At 39.7% G+C, this 21968-nt stretch overlaps 1 protein-coding gene across 6 annotated transcripts in view; it reads right to left on the reverse strand.

Annotated features, from left to right (window-relative positions):
- Positions 1–21968, reverse strand: part of LOC113406346 (peripheral plasma membrane protein CASK) — a 406853-nt gene that overhangs the window by 46262 nt on the left and 338623 nt on the right. For all 6 annotated transcript variants that reach the window (XM_026650702.2, XM_026650698.2, XM_026650696.2 and 3 more), the window contains 4 exons: positions 18391–18471; positions 9386–9574; positions 8164–8242; positions 2624–2709 (listed from right to left, as the gene is read on the reverse strand). In XM_026650702.2, coding sequence (XP_026506487.1) covers positions 2624–2709; positions 8164–8242; positions 9386–9574; positions 18391–18471 — 435 coding nt within the window. The remainder of the gene's footprint in view (positions 1–2623; positions 2710–8163; positions 8243–9385; positions 9575–18390; positions 18472–21968) is intronic.

Consider the following 21968-nt stretch of genomic DNA (forward strand, 5'->3'; position numbering starts at 1 on the left):
TTGAGGCCTGTGGAACTTCCAGTCATTCTCTTGTGGGCAGGAACCCTATAGAATTGGTCCACATAGGCAGTCCAGGGATTCCAGTAGGCGCACTGGGGTTGTGGGTACGGAAGGGTTATACGTGTTTGGAGGGTCAGGGGTACCTTCTAGACTCTGGTGTGTCCTTGTCCAGGTACACCGCCTGAGGTGTCAAATAGTAAGCTGAGTAGCCCTGTACTGAGATTTCAGAGTTGGAGGTGTTATCCCAGAATGCAAAGGAGGGGCTCTGGGCACTGGTGCTGGAGACACCAGAGGGTGAGGCATTACCCCAGAGGTGCTGGTGGACAGGTATCGGGTGACCTGCTGAGAGGGGAGGAGAGGAGCCTGGCTGGCATGGTAGTACTGGTATTAGTGGGGAACTTCTCTTGGTACCTGCAAGAGGGGGGACTCCAGTTCCTCTGATGCAGATAAGCCCGTTTGTGACAAGAACCTTGAAGGTGCCAGAGGGCTGTAGAAATGTGTAGATGGACCAGGGGTGGTACTGGGGCCCTCGTCGGAGATGCAAAATGAGACACCTATGAGGATGGTGCTGAAATGGTTGCTGAGGTGACGTCTCTATGCTCTGGGTGCACACTATCTGAAGACGGCGCTGGAGAAGATGGTACTGGTGCCTTGGATTTCCTCAAGTCTTTAGGCTCCTAGCAGTCTTGATGCTTAGAAGGTGCTGGAATAATTGGCTCTCTATGGTGCTTGCTAGGAGGCTTATCTTTCTGAGTTATCTGGTTTTGATGGTACCAAAGCCCTGGTGCTGGTGCCTGTAGGATCCTTGGAGGTACTCATCCCGGAACATGGTGTCTCCTTAGGTTCAGTTCCAAGAGGTAATCTACCTCTTTTCCTGGAGGCTCTGTTAGGAGAAGGAAGCTTTCTTCTCTTCGAATCCTTTGTCTCTGAAGCAACCTCGGTCACCACTGAAGTAATGGGGGAGGAGAGGGGGGACTCAGACCCTGCAGGTCTTCAAGAGTGTTCCATAAGGAGAAACTTCAAACTCATCTCCCTTTTAAATCCTGTGCAAACTTTGCACTTCAATGGGATATGAAAGTCTCTGAGACTCTGAAGACAGCTAAAAAGCCCGGTGCTCTGAGGGAAATATCTTCTGCAGGTCTGGAAGGCTATGAATTCTGGGGCTTTTGTCATACTTCCAGAGTAAGGCTGGTGGAAAAGCCAAGGAACTGGTTCTGAACTGGGAAGGGGGTGGTGTCTTGAACCCTTCTAAAATGTAATAAATTTGTGGAAAGAAGGGGAAAAAATAAACAAAATGTAAACTAAATATTAGAGAAAATAAAGAAGAAAAGAATAAAGCAAACAAGTTAAAGAACTGGTAACATCTGCTAGGAAGCAGCTGTCATGCAGTTGCTACATTTCAAGTCGCAGCCAGTTGAGAAGGAACTGTAGTAGCAGCAGGTCCACTCCTTTCTATATGCCTTTGCTCTAAAGCACAAGCCTCTGTAATGTGCAGGCATGGACTCATGGACACTTCTAATTCAAATCTTCTGTCAAAAGGGCACATGGGTGCGTGCATCCTATGGTGAAGTACCCATATGAACATATGCTTGCAAAAGAAGGAATATTCCCAATTATTATAACAGATGCCTTTCACTCTGTTAAAGGTAGAAATAATAAGAAATACATCTTCAACAGGAACAAGATAAATGACATACTGAAAACTGAAAAGCATAGTGAAAATCTGTCAATCCCTTTTCTTTACCTTGCCCAGTAATGAGACCAAAGGGTCACTTGATTAAATCAATGGGCAGGACAGATTAAAATATTATTTTATACTAATTAGCGTCAAGCCTGTGAAGTTTACTATTGGAAAAGGTGTTGGGAGTCAAATACTGTGGTGGGATTTTAAAAAGTTTGGATAATTAATTACATCTGTAGCTATGAAGACAAAGATAATAAAGATAACAAAATCTTATGCTTTACTGTATGCTGCTTACAACAGGGTTTTGAAATGATCATAATATAAATAATAAAGTCACAAAAAGGAAGATTGTCATTGTGTTTGGCACTGTACAGAGGCAGACATGATTCCTGCTCCTGAAGAATTTATAATCTTAGCTGACAGGTAACATATATATGGTAGGTACTGAAAGAGATGGAGACAATCTAATAGACACAATTTTAAAATATGCCCTTTTCTTTGTGTTATACTGGATTGTCTCCAGTAAGTATGTATGGATCTATGCCAAGTGCCTTTCAGCCACTTGCACCATGGCCTATTTATTCAAACACTTGGTGATTACTTGGAGGCATCACAAAAGAGGATTTGAAGGAGGAGAGGATAGTCGTCTGATGGATTAGTTCAGGGAGGGGGTTCCATGCACAAAGGACACGGTGGAAGAAACCCTGGAGAAGTCTGTGGTTTGCTAGGGCACTGCTTAATTGATTAGATGATTTTTTGGGGGGGAAGTTAGGATGGGGAAAGGGACTGTGTTGGGGGATCAGGTAAGCTACCAAGAAAGGAAGGACAAAGAAGAACACTGTGATTTAGAGAGGCTTTGTTAAAAGAAAAAAGGATTAATTTTGTTGTTTATTTAAAAAATATTAAAGAACCAATGTCAACAAACTTTTAGGGACTTACAAGCATTTTTTGTAGTTGTTCCACTGTTTGGTTTGCTACACTGATTCCATTTATTTCTCGGATTTCATCCCCTACATGGAGTGTACCTGCAGAATTAACAAAACAAATAGTTAATGTGTACATTTATAATATAACTGTGAAACAATACCAAAACTCAAACAGAGATTGGCAGTACAAAGACATTAAAATAAAATGCTAAAATAAGAGTTTAGTGTCTAGCTGAAACCCACAAAGCAGTGGAACTCAGAGTGAACAATTCCACTCTAGAAACCGTGATTTTTTAATTGTTATTAAATGTATTTTTTCTTTTCTTTACAGAGCATAACTGTACACATTTTTTACCATACAAAGACTCATTGAAATCAATGGTGCGAATGTGCTGTCCATTCCAATGCAGCTTTGGATGCTAAGAAAAATGTGCATATTGTGATAGATTATTCAGTAAAATAATGTGGTTGCTAGTGGTTGTTATGTAGCAAGGCCATCATTCTACATGGGTAGTCCATTCACTATACATTTACTATATTACTTTTTGTTTTGTGAATTAACTAAATTCATTTGCCAAGTATTCTTTTCAAAATACTTTACCAAACACAATTAGTTTTACTTGAAGAACCAACAGCTGGCAATCTATTTTTCAAAATGAAGCCATTGTGGAAACGGATGTTGGCAATAAATCACCTAAGCTACGAATGGTGTTTTTGTGGATTGCTAAATCTAAAATGACCATATTGATTGAAGAAAAAAAATACATTCATGCTAATGATCTGAGTCTTAAATTTCAGCTTCATTTGAAATGGCAGAAATACTGAATTCCAAAACCATGTGCTTTATAACAGAAAGAGAGCCTGACTTAACTAGAGCTGTCCTAACAGGCACTATCATGAACTACAATGCCTGATTACCCTTTGGACTCTAGTCTGTGACACTGCTACAAAGCCCTGTGGACCACTAAAGCTCCCAGAAGGCTACAGAACAGGATTACTCAAACTTTTAATCTGTTCAGGAGAAAGTCCTCCATCCCACAGAAAATGTTTTAATCAATTCCACAGGAGCTTCCTATTGACAGCAAAAAGGGGTAGGGACTCCAGTGCAATTCCTCTGTCCTGCCTTGTGGAACATTAATCAGGATTCATCACAGTTAGTAGTTTACTGTATGTGAATACAGCAGCTCTGTATTTGAATTTCAAATGAAAACAGCTCACAGCTGGCGTATTGATGACCTAACCCTCTAACAAAAAGTTATACAAGTTCAGCACTGGCAAACTTTCTCAGCCTTTCACACCTTCTACAAAAATATATTTGATTCCAAAATAATCAGAGCTCTGTACCACGCTGGAACTAAGCTCTGCATGCAGACATCTTCATTGTTATGGCACAATAATGCACAATATCCCCTGGCATGCTATACTTTCTGCAACAGTGTAAAAACATTGCTGGGAAACATCCAAACACAAATTATGATTGAATGAAAAATTGAAATAAATATCATGAATATGCTCATAAGGTTAGTCATTTTGATAATACAGTTAAATACAATCCCTTCTTTTGAATGTTTTCCATTTATTTTACTCTGTGGCAGAAGCTAGTACTGACAATCCATAACTGGACAGTAGCAGCTGGTGTGTGTAGGAGGTGGGCAGCTGAGAGGGGATTTAAAGACTTCTGTCCTTTTGTCTTGGTGGAGAGTTGGGTTGGCTAATAGCTGGGAGAAAGGGGTCAGAATGGGTCACTGGAGAGAGAGGGAGGTTTGAGGCTTTAATCATTTTGGGACAGCCTCTCCCCATTTTTCTGTTGGGAGGTGATGTTCTTGGCATCTCCATGTGGTGCCTTCTCCCCAGCCTAATGACTCCCATACCATGGTGTACACCTGATTGGCACTCCCTGTTCTGACTCCTCGTTTATTATCTGTGTTGTATTTATTCAGACTTTGGACTGTAGACTCTTTTGGGTAGGGGCTTTTCTGTATTTTATATTTTCTATTTTACCAACTGTATTTTGTATTTTTCTGTATCAATGGCAATATATAAATAAATCGATGATAATAAAGAACAGGGTGGCCATGGGTTGGCAATCTTCTTCCTCTGCCTTCACCTAACCCAAATTAGCACATCATCAGCCAGTATGTGCTCTTGCTATGTATAAAAGTCTGAGACACCCCTCACCCTGCTGGACAGAACAGGGAACAGTTTCCTCTGAGGAAGCAAATTCTGCAGCTGGAGGAGAGTTCTGCAGCTGGCAAAGTTGGAGGCAGTCCATGTACACTACAGTAGTCTCTTTTCACCATGTAATCATATTCATGCTGTTATAACAGCACCATCTTTGCTCACAAAATGCTCTATTAGTTGTCCTAGGGCATGGGTGTTTACAGATTCATGGTTTAACTATTTGTGGGAGCTCCAAATTAAGTCATTTTCTTACAGATCTGAATAGGCAACCTGCAGTGCCATGTCTTCTGCAGGAAGTCTGTGTCCTGGGTCAGCAGTAGCATAGGTGCCTGATGTGTATTCATTTTAAATAGGCCTGTTGACACAAATGTGCCAAAACAAAAACTTTAACAGCAGAAAACCCAGACACTTGGGTTTTGGATGCTTGAAGCTGCCAGGAAGTCTAGCTGTAGTACAGCAGATGCAAGAAAAACGCAGGAACACCATTTGGAGTCTAAACATATTCTCTAGATGAGTAAAACCCACAAGTACTCTGTGTTAAAGCACTGATATGAGGACAAAAGCTCAAACATAAATAAGCCTCTGTGGCAGAATTTAAAATACAATCAGTTCACTTATACCCAAAGTGAACAATTCTTAAAGATTGATACTGGGGTGTTATTACCAGTTCACATGGAGTAAGGACGAAAGAGTCTTTGCACAGGTTGACCCTGCTTGGGAAACACTGATTATGATGGACAAAGAAAAAGGTGAGAGCACAAAAATTAGCTCACCTGCCACACTGCCAACTGATGAAGAAAAGAAAACGGACACTGGCATGCAGCCATTGAGAGCTACAGCAGGAAAATTCAGAGTGTATTGAATATATAAATTATAGCATTTGGCTGAATATTGAATATATGGAATGATATCCAGCGGAAGCTAATAAGCCACATAGGGGACAGAACATTAAGTGATACAATCACATGCATTATATTTGATCACTGATTGCAGGAGACTATTAGAAATAAAAACTACTATGAATATTTAGTCAGTCTCATAAAACAGAACAAGGAAGTTAGATTTTTGTTGTTGTTACATTTGGTTAATAATTCACTATTGCTGTAACTCAAAATGAAAAATCTCCACTTCGAGATTACGTTTACTTTTGATTAAAAACAGTTCTATGGGAACTGCAGAACCAAATACCTAAATATAAGTTGTTCCCGAGAGGACAAAAGACATTTTGGTAATTAAATTGTTTCTATAAAAAACTACACCTTTTATTTTAGAACAACCCATTACTAAGCACTTATATAATTTTTTTTTTTTTGTTCAAAGCACTATAGACATTGCAAATCCCTTTAGAGGTGGGTCAACATTGTTTCTAATCTCTTTCATGACTAGTAATCTTAAAAGTTTCTTGTAACAATAGTAGGTAAATAAAAGTTCAAATAGAAGTCCCATTATTAAACTGACAGTTTAATCTTTATCTTTTATGTCAAGTCCAACTAGATTTCCAGTTGGTGCTGTCCCTTTAAGAGAATACACAAGTCTATACAAATTCATACAGCATTTCAAAGTCGCTATTTAACCTTTTTATTCCCCTTGAATTTTTGGGATCTGAATCCAACACATTAATTATTTCAGTGATTAATTTATGATTAATTAAAATGCCCCACACTGAGAAACACGGAGTGTCAGGAAGTCTTGAGATCTAGCTCCAGCTCTGCCACTTACTCATTTTGAGTAAGTCACTTCAGCTTCCAACCTCTGCTTCCCCATCTTTAAAATGGGGGTAATTATACTTTGCTATTTTCCCAGTTTGTTTACTCTGAGTATTTGACAGTCCTCTGTGTATTGTCAGTTTCCCTGTTTAGTTAGGAAGCCCTCTGTTCTTCCTCACATTAATAGAAGAAAAGAAACAATTTTTAAAAATAAGAAAATGTGATGGTAAACCCTCAAAAATTGGTAAGGGGATTCAGGGGCTGGTGTAGCACCTGAAACTACTGCCAACTTACATTTTAGTTGATAAACTGGACAACTCAAAGCAATTTTGAATAACTTAATAAAAAGTCAACAGACTCCTGGAATACCAACCGAGGAAGCAACAAGCATCTAGAGTGGTAATCAGATTAAAACACCAATAGACATTTAAGAAAATGAACAACTGATGAAAATGCTAAAGCATTTGCTGCATTTTGCCTAAACTTATATGCAGAAGACTCAGAAAAGAGTAATAACATTTCAAGACTTCTGAATATACTCAGAAGCATTCCAAAGCTAAATAAAGCACAAACAGAAAAGCTTAAATACCTCCTAGAAATTCCAGACGCTGTACAATAATTTAAAAATAGCAAGGCACCATCCTCTGATGGGTATAGTGGCAAATTCTATAACAAGTTAAAAAGGATCTATCCCTCTGATTTTGGAAGCAGCTGTGGCTATTATACAAAGTAATAACTATCTACTACATGGAGGATGACTACCATCTAAGTGATAACAAAGGAAGTCAATGACAAAAAAGCAACTGTGGCTCTTATATGTCAAATCTCCTTTTCTATTCATTTTAAAAAGCTGACTAGATTCAAGCTGATGGTGTCCCGTTAAGCAAATACACAAGTTCACACAAATTCAAATCTGCCATTTTTAAGAAAAGTTTGATCAGTGTCACAAAATGACAGTTTTCAAATTGCAAACTTCCCTAGAGACACAACTCATATCTGCAGTCTGCCAGGGTTAGTTCACTACTGAGTAGGTAACTCTCAGCTCAGCCATTAATTACTTTTGACATATATCTGGGCACACAGGATGGGAGTGGAACCGAGGAACAGGCACAGGTCTAAAGGTTTGGCAACAGCTCAGAGCAGTGAAAGCCAAACACAAAGGTACAAGCTGCATGGGTGAGAAAAGTTTTGGTTCCAGATTCACATTTCGGTATCTCAGCAGTCAAACTGCCATGAGTCTCAGAAGTTCTGTGACAATACATGGAGAAATGTGGAATTTCTGCTGAACAGAGACTTTTGATATATCAAGAAAAAAATATTGTGCTTACTCTGAGAATTTTAGAAAAGAATTAGATAAATACACTTTCCAAAATTACATACACTTTAGAACTGATATTCCGTAGAAGCAATTTGAGACGACCTGCATCATTACCTATTAAAGCAAAAATTAAACACTCAGGGCCCCTTCCTGCAACTTGTTCCAGGTGAGCAGACCCTTGCACCTGAGTGGTGACCCTGTGAAGTTAATGGGACTCCATGCAGACACAGGGATCCATTGGTGTGGAACAGTAAGTTTTAGGATCAGGGTCTCACTTGTTACACAAAATGTATTTGATTATGGGAGTAATCCAATTTGAGAATAAAATCATTTATGTCCTAAGATTACCTTGCCTGTGAATCATTCCTCCATGCATAATTCTTGCAACAATGCAATGGTTCAGCTCATTCATTTTTAAAGTGATTCCCTAGTAAAAGAAATTGTTAGATCATTAAGAAAAAATATTCAGAAACCTGCTTCTTCAACTACTAAGAATGGTCACTTCTGCTGCAAGCTTGAGATGAAGCTATCTTTTACAGGGAAATCCTGGCCCTATTGAAATCAATGGGAGTTTTGCCATTGACTTCAAAGAGGCTGGAATTTCACCTTTAGTTTATGAATTTATACACTGTTGCTCTTATGAGATCAAATAACCACCATAAAACTTATTATGGAAACACACACACGGTTTCCTCTTTTGCTATTTTTCAAACCCCATCAAAAATCAAAGTATATCATTTGTTTTCCAGAGATGTAATATTCTTTTTACAGGTCTTTCCATTTACTATTTGAACTAATTTCCCATTTTAAAAAACTGATAAAATTTGGTTAAAACACAGATGCATTTTTAGCTACCAGTAAAGACAATGATTCTTTATAAGATGAAGACACAGTCATTTAGTATGCAGGCTATAGCATAAAATAATTTTACATATTTTATAGTCTATCTATACTAATCAATAAAAAATTTATACTGTATAACAGCATTTTGGAGAAGTGTATTCAAAATACATTCCTCCTTATGAAATCTTAACAGGGCATCTGTTCTTGGACTTATGTAATTGGGAGTGTCAAACTGTGCAACTCCACTAACATGGTTTCTTTTTATCATGTTTTTAGAGTTCTTCAAGACTGTAGCTGCTGTACAAACAATCCATAAGAACCATTAGTTTATTAAAATAAAGTAATTTATTAAACTGCAAACTATCCAGTACTATTTTACATGTTAAGGCCAGGTCTACACAGTTTTTGTGCTGGTATAACTATTTCAGTTAGAGGTGTGATTTGCTTTTATCAGAATACATATACCAGTACAGCCTCTAACGTTTATGTAACTATACCAGTACAGCTTATTTCCCTTTCCATATGGGAATAAGCTATACTAGTATAAGCACTTTTAAACTGGTTTTACTGTGTCCACATAATGTTGGTTGTACCACCCTTCAACTATACTCATACAGTTAAAACAGTACAACTTTTGTGTATAAACGCTGTGGTTTGAAACTACTAAGATAGTTTGTCACCTCTTCCTCTTTACAGAGTTAAGAGAACAGTACTGTTGCCTACATACCATTGGTTCATCTGTGTTCTTCTGGAACTGTACCAGTCGGACTCGTGTTACATTCTCCATATCCATGTCACCGTTGGCGCTCTCTGGAGAATCTCCGTTTAAGTATGGAGAGGTGGGAGGAGGCGTAACTCTCAAAGCTTCGTCACTGTAAACTTCATGTGCCACTACATCATGAGTTTGAAGTAAGGCCTACAGAAGGTTACAGAAGTAGTCAGATTTCCATAATCTCTGGTGCCTTTTCTCATTCTTGACAGAAGGTTTAATATTTCCCCCAGAAGCTAGAGCATGCCCATATTACTTTCTTACATTTATATAAGGCCTTTTACCTCCAAGGATTCCTAAACACAATATTCATTTTATAAATGAAAGTATATGTGTACATAAAGTATGTGTGTGTAAATTTGGGTGCTTAAATTAGGTTCTTCATTCATCTACCTAAAGGTAAATGACTAGATTTTCAGAAGTCCTCAGCACCCAAAAGTCTCACCAAAATCGGTGGGAAGTGCAGGTGTTTAGCAAATTTTGAAATCAGCCTACTTTTATTTGGGCTTCTAAATCCATGTGTGGGTACCTTGCTTTAGGCACACAGGTCTGAAAAGCTTAGCCACACACATGTACAGGTATCACTTCTTCCAACACTGAAATGAAAGTGAGTTTTGGGATGGAAATAGGCAACCCTTGACTACAAACAGTAACACTACAAGACCATTAGGATAGAAAGCGAATATGACCAATATATTCATTTGAAACTGCAAGAGAAAACTGCAAGGTATTTAGAATAATACTTCAAGATAGAATTTGGCCAAGACCCTTGAGTTTAGCACCCTTTCTCTTGAGGAAAAAAACCCCATGATGACTCCAAGTTTACTCCATCTCTATTTTACATACATTCTGAGGACAACCCCTCCAACATCTGGCACAGTGTCCTCTAACACTATGCTGAGGAACTAGTTCTATATTGACTCAGAGGGCAGGACACATGGCCTTACTCAATTGCCAACATAACTACTTTAATAAGCACCATGTTTTTTTATTCATCTCCCATAGAGAACTGGTGCAGCACAATCCCGTTTAGTTTGTAACATCTGATAAAATCACAGCCTGAGACCATAAGCTCTTCAAGTACTAATTCATCAGTTTTTCTCTACATTTCCTGATGTATTGTACAGTATCACATATAGTTGACTAAACTTATCAAAATGTACTTGATAAGCATATCAATTACCCTTCTAGTTACTTATAGATGCAGCATCAAAGACAGTTAGAATATCTAACTGTGAAAAGTGTAATACGTTACCAGGAGATATAATCTAGATAAAATCTAAAAATTTCTCAAGTACTTGAAGAACATTCAGTATCAGGTTTTTACACTGCATGACATCCCTCTTCTCCCTCTTTTCTCCCGTGGGGATCTCTCAAGGGCCTTGAAGAGTCCCTCTATTTCACGTTTGCTTTTTTGACCTTACCATTCTTTAAGTACTTGTATTATAAACAGCCTTCTGTCAAAAGCCTGGACAGGATTTACAACTGAAACAATCAATGCTGCTCCTATAGCATCCCAAAGGCTGTCGAAGATTGGAGAGAAGGATTACTTTCCCACAGGGCTGAAATCAGCAAGCCTGCTCCTTACAGTGTCTGGTACTCTATAGAACTCTGCATCAGACTGGCCACACTACTCTGTAGTTAAGCATGTAGTGCTACCACTTAAAAATGTAGAGACCCATGACTTGCATGTTGAAAGACCTATGAATCACAACAGCTTGAGTTTAGCATGTCTGATTCATTTTGACAGATGAATAAGTCCCTGTGGCTGTTTAGTTTTCGATTACAGAAGTTCATTTGAATATTCTGTGTTTAAATAAGTTTTAGAAATTGAAAATGAATTTTCAAGAGCATCCATGCAAAACTTGTCTCTCAGGAGTGACGCCAAGACAATGGATGGGATTTTATGGCTACCTACAAAATTCTGCACTTTTCCTGAAAGGCCACACCACCTTTAACATGCACTATATACTATAAAAGAGGATTGATAAACTTTTAAGGCACCTTCCTTAATTTTAAAACTAATTTGGGGAATTTGGCTTTCTATGGAGCTGATGCTGTCCTGTTTAGAGTATCTCAAGAGATAGGGGCATGTAGCTTCTGTAGTAAGATGAGGCCCTGAAATATAAACTCTTGTGTCAGAGGCCCAGTCTGAGGCCCAAAGCCTGAACCAAAGTACTTCCAGGCACTAGTAAGCAAAAGCTGGGCTGTGAGCCAGAGGCAGGCCCCGCTCACAGAAGTTGGCGAGAAGAGGGTTGTTAGAAGCAGGTGCATTCACACATAAGCGCTAATAAGAGGAACTTGTGCCAAGATGGCACCTGGACAACCCTATACAAGGACACTCCATAGACATAACAAGGAACAGGCAGGTGTATCTTAAAGACAGGGTCAAAAGGACAGCATGATGGATAGATCTGTTTGTCTGAAACAACATGATCAACACCCTAATGAGCCAAGAGGCTGTACCTCAATACATCAGTAGGGATGAGTAATCTGTTCTGTAACTGTATAAAAGTAGGTCCCGGAGTGTGCATCTCTGTCTGGCCTAGGGGGCAGTGGAAAGTCCCGCCACTGACTTAGCCGGTCATTGCCAGGGGGCACAAATTTGTAGTATGTCTTGTAGAGTCTACGGGAAACTATTACTGTGCTTCGTTTGACAATAAACCTGGCTCGGGTTCCTTTGTACCTTACTAGAGTCTGTGGTCACTGGGGGTTCTCTCGGGGTCTGCTGTGCCAGCTATCTGCGCAGAACTGGGGCAGCACACAGAGGGAACACACACGCAACCGACTGTTATCATCATCGAACAAGAGCAGAGCACCACACCGGTAGCTACTGACAACAGCTCCTATCACTCAAGATACTCAAAACAGGAAGATCCTAATTCTCAGATTTTTCTAACATTTCAAACCTACTGCCAGTCCAAACACTATTTTTAATTAAATATTTAATGGCATCTGTTTCTGTTATTAACTTTTTAAACTCCAACAATGGGCTCATACTTACAGATATTTCGTCAATGCTCCATACCTTACGTGACTGTTCATTTTATCTAGATTTACAGAGATCTTGACTACACATAGAAGCTGAATCAATTTAACTAAAATTGGTTTTTAAATTGATTTAGTTAAACTGGTGCAAAGAGGGGTGTAGTCATTCTTAAGCTGCCTTGTATGTGACGTATCAATTTAGCTTAATTTGGTAACTGACAAGACCAGATTCTCTTTTTCATTTTTATCCCCACAAATTCCTGAAAACTGTCCATTTCACTGTGTGTCACAAGCAGCCCTGAGTAGAAGACAAAAACATATCTTATGTGCAAGTTGGCATTTGTTTTGTCTGTCTTTCTAGAGTGTGTGTTTTTGGGTGTGTTCTTGACTTTGTGCATAGATGATCTTTAACTAGGGTTACCATCCGTCCGTATTTCCCCGGACATGTCCGGCTTTTGCGTCTCTAAATAGCCGTCCCGGAGGAATTGGTAACAAGGTTAAAATGTCCAGGGTTTTTTTCTCCCTCGCCTCCCTCCCTCCCTTCCATGCAGAGTGCGGCTGCTGATTGGGCGGCTGGGCCGACTGACCCACTCCCATTGGCCTCCAGCAGCCAGAGCCCTCCCCTGCTCCCCCCTCCCTCTGTCTGCAGCCCTGTGTAACACACAAACCGACCCACCGGGCAGCGTGTTTTGCAAACACGTGGAGCCAGAATGGTAAGGGGAGTCCGGGGGGGGGGGACAGTCAGGGAGCGGGGGAGTGTTGGATGGGTCCCTGGCCTCCACCTGCCACCCACCCTCCGCACGTCCCCCCCCGTGAGTCCCCCCCCCGGCCTGCCTCTCCCTTGCCTGCTTGTACTGCCAGAGCCAGCAGCAACTGCTGTCTGCTGCCCCTGGGTCCTAGCATCCCCCATCCACTAATGGGAAGACAGGCTGCCCTTCCCCTGCCCTTCCACCCTAGCCCTGAGCCTCTCCAACGCCCCAAGCCCCTCAGCCCCAGCCCTCATCCCCCCGCACCCTAATCCTCTGCTCCATCCCTGAGCCCCCCTCCTGCATCATGAACCCCCATCCTCAGACCCACAGCCCTCACCCCTACATCCCCTCCTATCCCCAAACTCCCTCCCAAACCCCCTCCCCCCTTCCCACACACCCCTTCCTGCCCTCAAACTCCCTCCCAAAGCCTGCACCCCCTCCCTTTGCACCGCCTCCCACCCCCAAACTCCATCCCAGAGCCTGCACCCCTCACCCCCTCCTGCACACCCACCCCCTGCCCCAGCCCGGAGCCTGCACCCAAACTCTATCCCAGAACCTGCACCCTGCACCCCTCCTGCACCCTAATCCCCAGCCCGGGACGTGCACCGCAGACCTCCTCCCCCCTCCCAGAGCCTTAGGCAGGTGTGTGTGTGGGGTGGGGTTCTGGGCACCACCAAAATTTCTACAACCCTGCCACCCATGCGAGTGGATAAGGGTCGGGGCAGTCAGGGAACAGGTAGAGTCCTAGGGGGGGCAGTTAGGGTGGGGGGTTCTCAGCAGGGGGCAGTCAGGGGACAAGAAGCAGGGGGGGTTGGGGTTCTGAGGGGGGCAGTCGGGGGTGGGAAGTGGGAGGGAGTGGATGGGGGTGAGGCGGGGCAGGGGCGGGGATAGGGCGGGGCTTACCCCCCCCCAGTGTCCTCTTTTTTGATTGTGGAAATATGGTAACCCTATCTTTAACAGAATAGTCTGCTATGGTTTCCTGAACCCAATTAGTAAAAGATTGCTTTCTATCCTCTGATCTAAGGGTGAAATATTTGTTCAGGCAAATCAGCAAGTAGAGTCATCTGATTGTGTCCATTATATGCCCTGCCCCTAACAATGCCTTTTCTTAACAAGATTCCAAGTGATATATTTCTGTTTTCTAAAGCAACATTAAACCAAAACATCATAACATAATTGTATTTGATTTGAACAATTAGCTTTTAATGACTGGATTAATACAACACTTGTGTGTAGGCAAAATAAATGATGATAAATATTTGCAAGGTTTGTTACTATATTTGATGATTTACATCTGTGCCTCCATAAACACACATAGATAATACAATTGTGAGAACACCTATTTCTGTATTGCACTAAACTGAATTTCACCAAAATATTTAATCTAAAGCATAGTTTCTCTTTAAACTACACAATTTCCTCTGTTATGGTTTGTTGTTACAGTATGGTCGTGTTTTCCTGGTTCTTTTCCCTTTGTGGACCATATGGGTCCTGAAAGAATTCTAAGTATTGTGGCAGAAGTTATAAATGCTGTTTCCCACTACATTTCTGTATCATTCACTGCAAGGAACAATGAAGGAAGATACATAGTGATGGATGCACTATAAATACCTAAATATATAAAATGCAAAATCCCCCTGTGTGGGAAAACATTTCAAATGTTGCCACATGAATAGATGCAAAAGAACAGTCCAGTTTGCAGATATCACCGCTGTTCACATTTACTGTTATAGCGGTACAAAGAAAATAATCTCTTTGAAATGACTCTCCAGCAGGACAAACACTTGCTAATCCCTGAAATGGTTCCTAAACTAATCACTTCCTAGAAAACATACATTTAAAACCAACATTTATCTGGTTATATTTTTTAAAATTTATATCCATATTTTAAGAAAATTCAAACAGACTCCAACCACGCAGTAGCAGCTGAATTATCTCATTTGTAATCATTGGGCAGGCAACGGTTAAACAAACATTTTAAAAACTCCCAGAATGAGAAATATGAAAGGCTAACTTTGAGCCTGAACCTCCCGCAAGTAATAATGTACCATACTTAAAAACACACTAATGCATATATAGCCCCTGTAAAAAATACAACCAGATAAATGTAAGCATTCTAGGAAGTTATTAGTTTAGGAACCATTTCAGAGATTAGCAAGTGTTTGTCCTGCTGGAGAGTCATTTCAAATAAATTATTTTTGAGCAGACTCACAAGAGTCCCTTGGCAATGAATGTGGAAATGTATTTTAATGAGTTTTAGACTTTTTTTTTGTTAACTTTTGACAAAAGTTGGATACAGTAGCCATCTACAGCCGATGCCTCTGTATTAGGTACATGAAATGATTGTGCTCTCTTAGAAAAACAAAGAGAAAGTGATGTTCTGAAGTGCAGCAACTTCTGCCTTGGGACTTTCACTCTGCTGCAGTGGCTCTTGGTTGAAATAAAAGATTCTTTAAAATGAATGACCCACACAGAATGCTCAGTGTTAATAGTAAAGCATGAACATAAGTCTTTTCAGGATTGGGCCTTATTGAGCATTAAGTTAAAAAACTTTACTGCATGACTGATTGCCAGAAGTTAGAAAAATATTTGGTATAACCAGGGGCACTCATGTTCAACACCATCTATGCTGTTTTGACCTACCTTTGCTATCTTAATTTTTGGCCTCTGTTAAAAATTATTGATTCTGGTATCACATTCCTCAGATAATGAAGCTTACAAGCCTAAACCTTACAACCTACATACACACTAGCTTAAGACATGTGATCCTACTGACTATACCATATGTCCTGACTCTCAGTGCATTAGACTGCAATGATATAGCAACTAGAATATATTTTATTTTATTAAGCTTTCTAACGGCATACTGAAAATAGGTTGACGGTATAACACTTTGTACTGTTATTTCTACTTACATTGCTCGCATACAGTGTTAATAATTAATATGTTTTCAAATATTTTGTTCTCTCACTCCACCATTACCTAATGTGGTTTTCAAGCGTCAGCGAAGCATGGCAGAGTGCCAATTATATGTCAAATGATTTCATTTATAAGGTCAGTAGCCCCAAAATGATTCACTGGATTGCATTTTTTAGGATTAACAAGTTGTCTTTGATAATGTGTTTTAATATCATTAGTCAGAGAGTATACCATATTTGTTTACAGTAACTCTTTAAAATTCTCAGAGTATAGAGAATTATCTATAAATTAAAACCAAAAGGCAGAGACTAAAATTACAGATTAATGAATTACATCTAGTTTAAACATAATTTCTGCTCAGTCCCCTGTGAGGTCTACTGACTTATGTCCACTGGGACACAGATGAGGTGCCTAGGGGTTTAGCTCATCTATCTTGATGTCCTAAACTGCGGGAGAAGGATTCACATTTTTCACAAATAAAGAGTAAGTATTTCATTTTTGCAATGAAGATTTTTTACAGCTTCTTTTTGCTTAGAAATAACCCTCCATCAATATAATTTAAACACTTTAAAAGGGAAATCAGTCTTTTATTCCGCATCAAAAACATTTAAAAAAGAATTGTTGCAAGAGTTTTCTGACAGCTGGTCTTAAAAAATGTCTATGAGCACTTTAGCTTAATTATTTTTTATATAAAAGTAGTTTTCTGATGCATAACACTCTGCCTGTCATTTGACTCAATATGAAAATCTTTAATAGATTATTATTTGGGGATTACTTTGAAAACGGTGTGCACATAAAAGCAGATCAGCTAGCCTTCCAAACTGCCATCTAATCACATACATTATTGACTTCTATCTGCTTTTACTTCTGATGTCTTTGCAATAAATCCAAGATACGTATTACATGGGGGAAAAAAAAGTTGAATCAGGATAAGCCACTTAATAGAAAAGTTGGGCAATAGTCAGTACCATTTCTTATTTTTACTGCTTCATTCCCTTCCCACAATAAGCTTGGCAGTCATAATGTCTCATTTTTTCTATTGTAGACAACTGTCTACTAAAGCAGAGCTGGTTCTGCTACCATTATCAGAGTGGGTATGGCCATCAGGCAAATGGCACACCAAGCAGCTGAGGTACAGAACTACTCTGATCTTCAAAGAATCCAGCTGGAATGCTGCAGGCTTCATCTGCCTATTAAATTAAGATGGTTGCAACTTGCTTTATTTTATGAAAATCTGGTGCTGTTTGCTGGTTGGCATTGTGGTGTTTTTTTTTTTTTTTTTTAATTTTTGTGTGTGTGCAAATTGCCAATTCAGCCCTCAGCTGGGCAAAATCTTGGTAACGCCTTACATTCATTCTTTGGGTTAGAGACTCACACAGTGATTTCAGTGAGAGTTTTGGGTGCTCAGACCCCTGAACATAAGGCCATCACTGCCCCCAAAATAAAAGTGTGTGAAATATACCAGATAGTTTATCTTAGGTACAAAATTCCAAATTCATTGAACTGTACCACCCATCTGACTCACCTCAATCTAGATTTAAATATAGGAAACATTCTAAAAGCGAATAAACACTTTTGCCCAACACAGGTTTGGAAGAAAGGAGGATCCTCACCATGTCTTCCTGGGATCCACAGGTTCCTTTCTCCATTTTACATCCCTCTCAGCTCCCAAAACAAGTCCCCGGAACTGGGAATCTAACTTAGATTACTCACATGGTAGTATGAAGGACAAACCACAGAGCTACTAGGCTGGGTGAAATAGTTTTAACAGGCTATTGAGCCAAAGAATGTCACTGCTAACAACATGAACTGATTTTGTTTAAAAAAGGATTCCATTCTACCCTATTTTTGTAAGATTTCATAATAGACAGTTCCATTGCTTTGTGACTGTGTTCACTCAGTGCTACTGATGTCTGTTAGATCTGAGTTATCTTTATTGTCAGTCTCTTTAGATTTTTCTTACTAGTTTCTCTTATTATTTTCTTTTAAAAAACAAACATTTTAAGGAATAACACTCTTATCTGATGAGCTCAAACCTGCAAAATAGCCCTGTCTGCAAACTGCAATTCTCCTCATGACAAGCAGCAAACAAACAATGGTCCCTCAGTGTAGCAAGCACTATGCATTAGCCCCATAACAATATCAGCTGCTGTGCTAGCTTAGCACATTAGAAATGCTGATTAAATATATATTTGTGTGCAGTTAACTATACTTTTGTTTTGTTGCTTATAGGCTTTAGATAGTACATTCTTGGCTGATGTTCCATGAGGAATGTTTTTAAGAACAGCCAAAGTAGTATTTGCTTACCATGAAATGAGGTTGTGTTAAAATACGTTTTAGCTCTTTTGCATCATTGTTCTCTGGGTAACATGAAATTTCTTCCAATACCTGCAAAACAAACAGCACAAATGTCAGTAAAGCTAACTGCTCTCTATTCTTTCACAAAACTGTAAAAAGCATACTTTACTCTGGTTGGTCATAATCCCTGTAGCACCAACACGATCAATGGGTTATGACAGTAAAGGGTCTTTGAGAATGGGAACTTTTTTCAAAAAGAATAAAATATTACATATTGATGTCTCTCTTTGCTAATGAAAGCACAGATTTAAAGAAAGCAGTCTCTCTCTTCTCAAACTGAAAATATTCTTTAAAAGGTCATTATTGCAACTGCAGAAGTAAAGTGTTAACCAGCAACTATATAAGTCGCTCTTATCAACCTCTGCTTCCATGCCTGAATAGGGGCTAAGAAACATTAAAATAGAATTAAAAACATGTATAAAATCTTGAATTATCCAGATTAAAACACTGTTTCTGCAAATTAAATGGTTAAAAAATATGAACCATAGATGGTCCATCTGTTATACCACCACAAAACTCACGATTCTATAAAAAGAAAAGAGCATTTCATCTCATGACTGGGGCAAAAAAGGAAATGTATTTTAACTCAGTCCCTTACAGTCTGATATTTTCAATTTTATTCTCAACAGTCAGCTGTTTGGATGGCGGAAACAGAGCACTCTGCTTCTGGCAGCGGTGCCAGAGATTAATTGGTAGGAAATTCTGCAGAGCAATGTGTTGGCACAAACACTCCCTCCCACCACTGAGGATAGGATCTCCTCCTCAAATCACACTCTCTCATCTTTCCACAGAAGGGTAAACAGGATGCATTTTTAAACTCCAGCATTCTGCTAAAGCTGCATTTTAGCTCTCATGGTTGAACGTGCAAGATACACAACTCAATTTTGTCACATGGGCATGAGTCACTATACTTATTGTGGGCTGAATAAATTATTCTGAGTATTTGCACATTTTTATATCTAGTCTCACTTACTGGTGGATTGTAGGTTGCAGGGCTGTCCGTAGGGAAAATGGCGCCCTGGGCGAACTTGTATTTTGGCATCCTTTCTTTGAGTTTGAGACCAGCAGTGTGGGGTGCATGGTGCAAGGACCAGCTCCTGGCCCCAGAGCCCAGCCGGGCTGCACAGGGAGGAGTTTGAGCCCGGGGGCTCCCCTGACCATGCCCCCACAACTGTCTAACAGGAGGAGAGCCTGCGGGAAGGGGGGACACAAGGGCTGGCCTGCTGGATCTGCAGGGGCAAGCCCCGCTGCCTGCACCTCCCCACCAGGCTGGCACCCTCCTGGCCTGGCTGGCCAGGGGCTCCAGTCCCCTGGCTCTCCCGCACTTAGACCAGGCTCGCCAGCTTGTGGCACTTGGACGGCAGCCCCGACCACAGCACCTTGGGTGATCACCCATGTCGCCTATCCATAAGGCCGGCTCTGGTAGGTTGTAGTTACATGTATAAACCACACAGGATTTAAAAGGAGAATAGATTCCATATGCTCTAGAAGTTTCTGAAATGCACATTTGAGTCTTATTTCCACACTGGAGTTGCTGCCTTAACTTTCTGAGTATGTTTCTTTTTCTGTGCTAAAAATAGACGTGTGCACCATCCTGGAATTAACAAAATTAAAGGAATTCAGATACTGACAAGCTTCCCATTCTTTTTTCTAAGTAAACTGCAAAATGATTAATTTGGTGCCTGCAAAGGTTCTTTTAGTGCCTGGTAAGGGATAATTTGCTTGTTTTTAAGGTATATAAGATCAAACTTGGTAAAACATAACATCAGCTGGGAAAGGAATACTAGATTGTTTTCATGTGATATATTTTATATTGCATAGAAGCCTTCATCTTGTGGTAATCATCTATTTAAAACATTAATTTTGGGCTAAACTTTTAGCCTCAACTTTAATGTGTCTGCAATGTTTGGAATCATTAGGAAAAGGATAGACAATAAGACAGAAAATATCGTATTGCCTGTATATAAATCCATGGTACGCTCACATCTTGAATACTGTATGCAGATATGGTCGCCCCATCTCAAAAAACCAATATACTAGAATTGGACAAGATACAGAAAAGGACAACAAAAACGATTAGGGGTATGGAATAGCTTCCATATTAGGAAAGATTAATAAGACTGGGACTTTTCAGCTTGGAAAAGAGATGACTAAGGGGGGATATGATAGAGATTTATAAAATCATGACTGGTGTGGAGAAAATAAATAAGGAAGTGTTATTTCCTCCTTCTCATAACACATGAACTAAGGGTTATCAAATGAAATTAATAAGTAGCAAGTCTAAAACAAACAAAAGGAAGTATTTCTTCACACATATACCTTTTAGCAACTACTAGTAATTTCCCAACCCAGTCTGATTTTTGCAGAGCATACTTTATTGCCCTCATGTATTGGTTGTGTAGGGACATTTTCGCCAAGCTGTATTGGTTTTGTAGGGAAATACTGAGAACCCAAATTAGGATCACTAAAGGTATTTGAAAGCTGTGAGACATGGCCAGAAAGGGTTAAACAGCTTGCAGATTCAACCTTTAAAGACATATTAGAGAAGTATATAAATGGTAATTAGGACTATTCCTTAGAAATAGTTAACCTAGTTATGTTAAATAGACTAGAGTTTTGAAATGCAATCCTGTATTGTTAGAGAATTGGAGGTAATACTAATTGTATGTGTTTACTTATATCTTGTCAGATGTTAACTATGTAAATAGACAGTTCCTGTGTATTATTATAGCTATTGATTCAGAGGTCAAAAGGAAATATTAACATTTAGATGAAACGTAGGTGTGATAAGGTCATTGTCTATATTTCACTTTAAGGTTTGTGGTTAATTGTTTATAAACTGCTTAATGGATAATTACCTTATGCTGATGAATACAACTAGTTACTTGAGTATGCATAGAGACCAGGTAGTTCTACTTCAAAGCTGCTATTCTTCACCCAAGGAACACTTGCTGTGAAGAGGCTATCATAACCTAGCAGAAAACTGTATAAAGGACTCTTGGGACCTGATCCTTTCATCTTGGATCTGCATGAGCTTTATTTCGGGGGAAGTTTGAGTCGTAAGACTGAGATCTCCAGTCCCATCTGGATCGCCCTGGATATGAAACATTGGACTGAAACTATGGACTAATTCTAAGATCTCTTTGCAACTCCAAAGCTCACCATCTCTACTATGAAACTGATCTCAGAACTGTACTCATGTCTGTAGGTATAATGATCTTTTAACCAATACTCACTCTCTCATTTTTTTTTAGTTAATAAGAATTCGATGTAAGTGTGTATTTGGGTAAGATCTGAAATATTTATTACCCTGGGAGATAATGTGTCCGATCCTTTGGGATTGGTAGAACTTTCACATTTGACTCGGCTGTCTGGGAGGAAGCTCAAAGGCTGGATTGCTTTTAAGGGAACTGTGTTTTGGCTTCTCTGTAACCAGTAAGGCATTGTAGAAGCTGTTTAGTGCTGGCTTGGTAAATCTAAGTATTGGAACATCCACCAGTTTTGGTGATTGTCTTCCCCATTCTTTG

The sequence above is a fragment of the Terrapene carolina genome, unplaced genomic scaffold (genome assembly GCF_002925995.2).
Source record: "Terrapene carolina triunguis isolate 2854851 unplaced genomic scaffold, T_m_triunguis-2.0 Scaffold26, whole genome shotgun sequence".
NCBI classification, from domain to species: Eukaryota; Metazoa; Chordata; order Testudines; family Emydidae; genus Terrapene; species Terrapene triunguis.